This window comes from Malurus melanocephalus, unplaced genomic scaffold (assembly GCF_030028575.1).
Source record: "Malurus melanocephalus ecotype Western Australia unplaced genomic scaffold, MMel_1.1 scaffold_1119, whole genome shotgun sequence".
Classification (NCBI taxonomy): domain Eukaryota; kingdom Metazoa; phylum Chordata; class Aves; order Passeriformes; family Maluridae; genus Malurus; species Malurus melanocephalus.
Window position 1 is genome coordinate 39,158 of NW_026624351.1, and position 8,971 is coordinate 48,128.

The 8,971-nt window shown below is 37.8% G+C and overlaps 1 protein-coding gene across 1 annotated transcript; it reads right to left on the reverse strand.

Annotated features, from left to right (window-relative positions):
• Positions 1–1,049: 1,049 nt before the first annotated feature.
• On the reverse strand, positions 1,050–8,965 carry LOC130586283 (eukaryotic translation initiation factor 1A, Y-chromosomal). Its single transcript, XM_057387057.1, has 7 exons — positions 8,917–8,965; positions 8,009–8,092; positions 6,159–6,262; positions 5,244–5,294; positions 3,954–4,035; positions 3,757–3,848; positions 1,050–2,298 (listed from the first exon to the last, which is right to left on the reverse strand). Exons 1-7 carry the CDS (start codon positions 8,930–8,932, stop codon positions 2,293–2,295), a joined length of 435 nt encoding a protein of 144 aa, XP_057243040.1. The 5' UTR covers positions 8,933–8,965; the 3' UTR covers positions 1,050–2,292.
• Positions 8,966–8,971: the final 6 nt, after the last annotated feature.

Below are 8,971 nucleotides of genomic sequence, written 5' to 3' on the forward strand. Positions count from 1 at the left end.
TATGGCAAATACCACATTTCTGCATTTCATAGCACCCAGTACCACATTGGTGCATGCTGGCACATGCAGGCAGTCATGACACAATCTATCAGCAATAACAAATAAATGGCACAGAGCTCAGCTCCTCCTCTTCTCCAAAAGGGAAGGAGAAGCTGTTTCTCACTGCTTTTTTTAATTGCTGTGTCTGGACTGTATCTGCTATGGATTAGGGTAGAAAAGCATTAGGGTTGTCTGAGCAAATGCACAGCTGCCTCTATTGAGGTGAAGAGACAATGGACAAAAATAGTTTTTYTAAATGTTAATCACAGAGAAAACCTCAGAGTGGGAAACAGAGGACAGTTTCTATTTTATCTGTGTCTGCTTTCATTTTTTTTACCTCCAGATAAAAAGCCAGCAGCAATTTCCTCAGTTAAAYAAGAATTATTAAAAATTTATCTAGGAAACACTTTTACAGATGGAGCACCTTTGGTAGTTTTGGAGTCAGCAATCTTGCAATCCTCTAGCTGGGAACTGCTGTTCTACCCCTGTTCTCTGTATGGAGACATGGGAAAGGCTGTTTCTTGTGCAAGCTGTTTTTCCATGCCAAAGAAAAGAGAGGCATCAGGAATGATATAAAACTGCACTGTGAAAKGAGCTTCAGCAGAGGACTGAGAAACAAAGTGACCAAGGGCACTCAAGAAGGAAATACAGAAATCAAACAGCACTAAGCTGGTGCACTAATAAGAAAATAATAGTTACGAATGCTATACTGGTTGTATCTTCCCCTCAATATTTAGCAAGTTTTTAACAAATAGCCAAATATTTTGTGGATTTTAACTAATTTACTTAATACTAAGAAAATTTTATCCCTAGAGCAGGGTACCTGATCCATGTAAAGAAAACATACACTMTAATGAAAGTAAAAAGTAAAATAAAAGACATTTTTACAAAAGCTCCGGATGTTTAAATCTCCTTAAAATAAAAGTAAAGCAAAGAGGCCACTCGTATTTAAAGCCATTTTGTTTTTATCTATTGGGGTAGTCACTTTACATCATACCAAAAAGACTGTATAAGGAATACAAGTGTCAAGAATCAGATCTTTATGGCACAACAGGAATTTTTCCATTSACCTGTTTTCAGAGTTGTTAAATACATTATTGAAGACAAAGACACTAAGGCTACCACAAAATAGTATTTGCATGATGATGTTAGTCTTTATTCAGTTTCTCATCTGACTCCTCCAGTCTGAAGGTGGACAAGARTATTTCCAGTAGTTTCATTGATTTATTCTGGATGAAAAAAGATTCTTTCTACTTTTGACACAAATTTATTTTCTTATTTATATTGTTACTCAAAGTTCACATAAGCTTTTAYGTTGCACCTTACAATGTATGGAATTTCAGATTAAAATAAAACTCTACTCTTAACATAACCTTTTATATAATGTAAAAATATTCTACATGTTTAACATATCAAGAATGTTAAGCATTTATTTTGGGGAAAACCTATTTTTTTATGCATTTTTCAGTACAAACTCAACTTGGCAGGTTTTGCATTCGTGTCTCCCTGTTCAGCCACTGCACCAAACGTGGTTTCCAAAAAGTGAAAATTTGAGATGCTGTTYGCTTTTCCATCTTTACTCCTCTCCCACCCCTCCCTCCACTGTGGAAAATTTACATCTTTGAAACAATGAGTGTTTTTTAATTATCAAAATCAGTATAAAAATAGCAGCATGCTACTAGACATGAAAAGCAGATTCATCATGCATTGTGAGTTTAAATGCAGATTTCTGCCTTCCTCTTATATTATCAAAATTTTTTTCAAAGTTAACATCAAGGCAAGGGGTATAAGGACAGACACTGCATAGTATGATTTGATACTAATCTGAACTGGGTTATTCACCTTTAATCAAAATCCATGATAATTACAGGGTAAACAATTTTTATTTCAAAATACAAGTTTAACTGGAATTGTAGTGATGAAAGCAGAAGAGGGAAAAATGCAGTCTTTTACAGCCCATRTCACTGTATCTCACTTACATCCAGAGATAAAAGCTCAAATTGGTGAAGAGACAAAGTATTTGTGGCATGTCACTGAACCTTTGTGATAATCCAGCATCATCCATTTCTAAAGAAATATAAATACTTTAAAACAAACATTGAAAATAAATCCTTTTGATGTAACAAACTACACTCTTTACCGAGAATTTTCAGTCTTCTTAAAAGTAAGGGACTTCACCCAAAAAATAATTGAAGTATCAATGTAGAACAATCCTTGGAGGAAAAAAGTCGGAATGTAAACCTCTGCTCCAAATTAGATCTGAAAAGCAAAAACACCACAGCATGTATTTCATGAGACAACTTTTTTTTAAGTTACTTTTACAGTTCAACAGGAAACTTCCTGAACTTGGCACACTCCTGGTTTTTTTTGCCTAAGCTCAGACCCTGTTTTCTTAACACATGAACAATTACTCTCTGTTTGTGTCCCCACCAGCCCTGTGACAATACCATGGTCACACAGGTGAGCAATTCTGCATGTCCACAATATCTGCAATGCAATTATACATCAAYAGCACAGACAGAAATTAGCCCATGATTCTCAAAAACGAAAATAAAACCAAGTTTGAGACTGATTTTTTTTTTAAGTGGGGATTTTCTCATCGTTCTTCTGATACAAAAAACAAAGGAAGGGCTACAAGTTCTTCCATTTGAACAATGACCTTGGAAGCTGCACTGCATTCCAGGTATGAGGGTGATCTGCAGAGAGGTTACTCACATTTTTTCTTTATGTCTTTTAAGTTCTCAAAGCATGATATTAATTTTTTATTGAAGAGCTGACAAAAGCTTAAAAACAATCACAGCTGCTCACTTAACCTCACACACAGATCCATYAGTTTGCAAATTTGTCCTACAGCTACTTATCTCTTTGATGTCTTACAACAGCCTCATTATTAAAAGCTTGAAGTACCATACATTTTTCTAGCTTCAATTAACTAAATTTTCAGTAAGCTCAACCACTGACAGGCCCAAAGTGCAATTTTCAAAAGTCTGAAGCAAAATTCCTCAACATTTAAAAATTTTTTAAATATTTGATCTACTGAATCATATAGTGAGAACCTAAAAGAAGTCAGAATAATGTAAGCATTTAAAAATAATTAGTCATATTAYCAACTCAGAGAGAGAGAGGACTAAAAAGATGAAGAATTAAAACATAAGAGTGTACTTAGAACAGTCTATCCAATTAAGTTAACACACTGGCTCAGTAAGTTCCTACTTATCCTCTCAGCCAGCTGACCCTGCACACATTCATTCATCTCTCAGCTGTAAATTAAAGTGCAGCAACTCAGAAAGCATTGCACAGCAGATTCTACTGCTATTTATTATAAAATTTGAGYTGTAACAATTTTACTACCATAACCTTCAGTCACCAGTTTAGCATTAAGCAATAACACAAGTGGTTGTGACAGTCTGTACACTCAAGATAATGGTTAACTTTACAAAAAGCTACTAAGGTGCAGCTTTTTTGTAAATTTTATATAAACAAAATGGAGACTTAAAGGCTTTGTTTTTTAAAAACCAAAGCCCTCAATTATTTCTGCAGTGAAATGGACAGTGAGGCTGTTAAACCTACAGAGGAACTGGGGGGTCAAATGACTGATTTTCTTTCAGGCACCTTCAGACTGTTCTCCATGTTTTAGCAGCATGACACCAAGTGTACTCCTTGTTTAGAGGTCAGCTCAGCATAAAATATGCATAAAAATAGACATTCACTACTTACATCATCAATGTCTTCATCATCRTCTCCAATATCATCAAACTGGATTTCATCATCATCTCCAGGACCAAATGTATCTGTTTCATTGATTTTAGCTATGAAGGAATTTAGAGAAGTTAAGGAGTGCACCTACACCATCTCAAGATAGACTGAATATTCTTGTCTGACAGAACTTCAGTTTGAAATGAAAAGATCCTTACCATGTTCTGGAAGTTCCCCATATGCTTTCAGGCTTCTGGCTTCATCTGCATTGTATTTTAGAATAACATCAGCCTTGTTATCCTAAATGAAAATTTATTAGAATGTATTAGTCATCAATGAAGGAAAAATAAAACTTATTAACCTCAGCACACTGTATTATTTACAACATCTATATTATTTACAGAGAATTCATATCTACAGTATTTATAGAAGAACATCTTGTTCTTTCTTCCCCTCCAGTTCCTTTAAATGTGAAGTAAGCACATTGCAATATTCTCATTTCTTCTGCGTGATAACTTAATTTTCTCTAATTATTATTGGAGTTATTTAGAGAATCARGTCSTTTATACAATCACAGAATGGTTTGGATTTAAGTATCATCTATTTYCAACCCCCCTGCCATGGTCAGGGACAATTCCAGCAGCCCAGGCAGCTCAATTCAATCTGYCCTTGAACACTGCCARGGATGGGGCATYCACATCTTCTCTGGGGAAYATGACAATGAATATTTGAGAATATCAAGAAATTCWGAGAATTCAACAACTTGAGAAGTTCAGTTTCATGCCTTTGACATTAACCTTTCTTCAGAGAATACACAGAGTGAGGTGTTTGGTGATCCATAAGAAAGTCTCGAAAATGAAAAATTCCCAGTTTTAATGACTTCAATATATAAACAGTAAGTGACAGTATCTTAAAAGTTTTACAACTCTAATGGACATTTCAGAAGCAGAATCTATCTYCAACAACTGATGACACAACACTATTATTCATGAAAGGCATTCACCCAATTAAAACTTGACAACAGTTTTCCATTACTGTTCATATTATGCAAAGTGCTACTCTGTTTTTGGAAATTTAARTACAAACCAATTATTGATTAGTTTGTTTCTTAAGGCAAAAACCTTTAGATAAACATCAAGGATCCAAAATTCTGATTACCAACAGTTTTAATTATCACAATAAAATGTTTGGTCCTTGACTCAATCTCCCTTTACACCACCAAGCACCAAACAGCTACATCTGGAAAAAAAAAAGGTCAAGCTTGATGCCAATGAGCACCTTCACTCCCAAAGTCTCAGGGTGCAATTTAGAAGAACGAGTTGAACCAGAAATTGTCTACTCATTATGATCTTCCTGTAATACAAGGAAACTAAAAATCATGATTTAGCATAACTAAACAAAATGCAGAGTTAGACAGAAATTCCCTCACAGTATCTGCTGCACTTWCACAGTAAATAAAGCTACTTGTAAGATACTCCTTATAGTGGSAAATTATACTGAAATTTTACCTGGTAGTCTCTTAAGCCAATCAATATAATATCAGATGTATTTATCCAGACCTGAAGGAGAAAACATATATTAGAGAAATTCAACTTCTGTCACACAACACAAGAACCAAACAGCATGTTTAGATTTATGGACAGACAGGAATTATTTCCCTACAGCCACCACCTTAATTTTCTAACTAGTAAGCTGGAAATACCCAATTTAATGCTTTACCAGCAAACCTGAAGTCATAAATACTCATAGTTACATTAGTTTTACATGTTGTGGAGCTATTACAGGAAAAATCAAACTTCTTTGAAGAGCTTCTAGCCAACAGGGTGGTTATTAAGCCTTAACTTTTGAGAAAAAAGAAATAATGCATCAAGACATCACTTTTGAACTCTCTGGACTGAATTCAAGGGCAAAAACTGAAGAAAAACTTGATGAAAACTTGATCACATACACGTGATATCCCTAAAAGTACAAATTTTTGCAGATCAGCTTTCAAAAGATATATTTTGGGAACTGAAGAAATGGACAATGAAACGATGGCAATGGGGGTGTATTTTCTAATTCCCTGTCTGCAATTAGGGAGATTTTTATTACTTTCTATACATACTTTTATTACTTTCTATACATATAAATTTCTAGAATATTTAGAAAGTTGGTATTTCATAGGCAGCCAAAAAAACCTTCCCCTGAATTATACCCATTGAAATGCAGATCCTCTACTGTGAGCTTCACCCAAAAGCCAAAGAGTGCCTATTCTTGTGCCAGCAATGGAAACAAAAAGACAGTCCAGCTTATTATACAAGAAAGAAATTTATGATATAAAGTGTAGTAAAAACATTGATTTTTGTAAGAAGCTACGTACAAATTTTTACAATTACATATAATACACAATGCCACTGTTTTCTATTGCAATGCTTCAGAATTACCTTTTTTCTTAGCTTCCCTCTAATATGACATAACCTCTTCACACCATCAAAACATAATGCCTCCAGTCTTCCATTGCCTAACATCTTGATCACCTGGGCATATTCTGAAAGAGATGGTAACAYACAGAAACACAAAATCATTGAGGCTGSAAAAGATCTTGAGGATCAACCAGTCCAACCATTAACCCAGCAMTGCTAAATCCACCATTAAATCATGGCACAAAATGCCACAGAGGAAACTTCTGAACAAATACAGCTCAAAGACACAAACACTAACTTTTCCACTGCAACCCAAATTTGCTGTAACATTTTATCCAACACGAACTGCTGAGAGAAGCTTTGAGCACCTACACAGGCTTCTGAATGTATCACAGTTTTGTATCACTGTTGATGTTAACATTTTCAAGTACTGCTCCTTCTTGGTTGCATCCACCCTTTTGTTCCCTCTGAAATGCTTACTACAGAGAATTTTCAGAGCTACWGAGTYACACATAGAGTTTGAAAGTTTATGRCAGCATCACAGYACCTGTYCTAAAKGACAAYARGARGAGAAAGCTGCATGTCCTGTAAAACCCACTGAGAATTTGAATCCCTCCTGCAAAGCTGAGTGGAGAACACCCCACGGTCCTTGAAAGGACCTGACCTGTTGTTACCATTGTCTGAAAGGAATCACCACTCTTTCAGCTGAAATCTATGAAGTGCCTCTCCCACACCTACCCTCAATCTCTTCACTTTGTATTTCAGCTTCTCCCTCGCCAAGTTCAGAAATCAYTACTGGAGAACTTCACACACATTATTAAAGTTTGCAGCATAATGTACTACCGTTTAATTAAAAAGAATAAAACTTGTAATAATTAAAATAGTCTTACTACAAATTTTGTCAGAATTTCAACAATAAGTGACCACCAAGAAAAAAAAGTCTCAATTAGCCAGACATGTATTTTAACAGTCTAGAATCTTAGCACAAGTTAGATATTCCAGTGAACCACATGAGACTGTTCATAACTGAGAATAATGTTTCATTAAGTAGATTTTGCTTGGAAGATGAAGAGGATTTTAACCTTCAGACGTGCATAAAAATCTTATCTGCTAACAACCAACACAGAATACCAGAACTCCGTTCAGTGGCTCTTCTTTTACACTGATTCAAGTCAGGACCTTTCCCATATTTCTAACAAACCAACTGATTAATGGGTCACTAATAAAGCACTCCCATTATGTGAGCAGAGTGTGACACACAAGACAGGAGAGCTGGAAGGGAGGTGAGCTCACTGTCACCAAGGCAGGGCAGATGGGAATCCCAGTCATTGTCCCCTGGCTGAAAACTCTTGTGCCTTATTTCACCTGACAATGTCCCACCTACTGCTCCTGTTCTAATAATTATTGGATTTCCAGTCTAGGAACCAATTGAACCAAACCATCAGTGGGATAACCTGCTCTGACAGGTCAGTGACTTTGGGGAGCTCAGCAAAGATCCAAAAGGTATTAAAAGTCCATAAAAAACAGAAAGTGGGACTGTGCACACCAGAGACATTTACTGGCAAGATTGAACCACATTCACTAAGCCAGCTGCTCACAGACCCTCAGACAAAGCTATCAAGAGAATGTTTTTGTTCTGTTTTACACAGTAAGGTCAAGGAGAGGGAAACGTGATTCTTAAGCATAGCAATACTTMATAGCAAATAAAGCAAAGCTATTGAAAATTTCACATTTCCTACTGTTTCACTCCTACACTCAATATGTCATTTATAATTTAAATACAACCCCAATGAGAATGCCTCTSTGCTTTCTGTCACTTCCAGTAGACGACAGAAAACAATGACATTGCCATACTATGGTTAAAAACTCACCTTGCCCATCTTCTTTGAACACCAGTTCTCTTTTTTCTGATTCATTCTCATTCTTACCTCGTCGCCTATTTTTACCTCCTTTGCCTAAATKAAAAGGTGAAGGAAAAAGCATGTGTTACTGTTGCTAATATTTCACAAGCAAGTGAAAAAAATCTAACGAAGATTTTTAGGCTTGTTCTCTAAACAGCTGTTTTAAGTACGCTACCTAGATCTAGATATTTTTACTTTAAGTCTAAATATTTAGCTGAGTAGTGACAAAGAAATTAAACATTAKTCTCCACGGTTTAAAATGTCCTGGTTGCGTTGGAGTGACAGCAGCCTTCAACAAGGATTTTCACAATATGGCCATTTTCAGATTCAGTTCTCTGCTACCAAATAAACAATGGTGGGTAACCTGACGCACGTMATCAGAGGAGTAACTTCAGTCACTGTGGTGCTGAAATCCCTGAAATACTCAAGGGGAAGCTCATGCTCCARTGAAGCTGCCCTTTCTAAAAGGCACACACACGTGGCAACAGGATTAAATGCTCTTCACGAAGARCAGCTCGTATCTGCCCCGCTGTAAGAATCTGCCGCTCCCTTCCCCTGGCGGTGTCTCCGGTTCTTTTCCGGGTGAGGAAGAAGGGAAGCAGCGCCTCAAAACACGGCAGGGCCCGGCCGCCTCCTCGCAGGGCCGCTCCTGACARGCGAGCCCCGGGCAGGGCCTGCCGCTCCCAGCGGGGTCCCAGCGGCTCCGGCAGCGGGGAACGGGCCCGGGCAGGGGGAACCGAGCCGGGGAAGCGCCGGGGAGGCGGGAGGGCCCCTCCGCCCGGGGCTGCGGGGAGCTCCACGTGAGGGACCCCGGGCCTGCCCTGCGCCACCACGCCCGGGCCCGGCCTGGCCGCCCAGGCCAAGGGAAGGGATCTCACCTTTATTCTTGGGCATGGCGCCGGGCGCTCCGCCGCGGAGGGGCTGCGGGAGGGG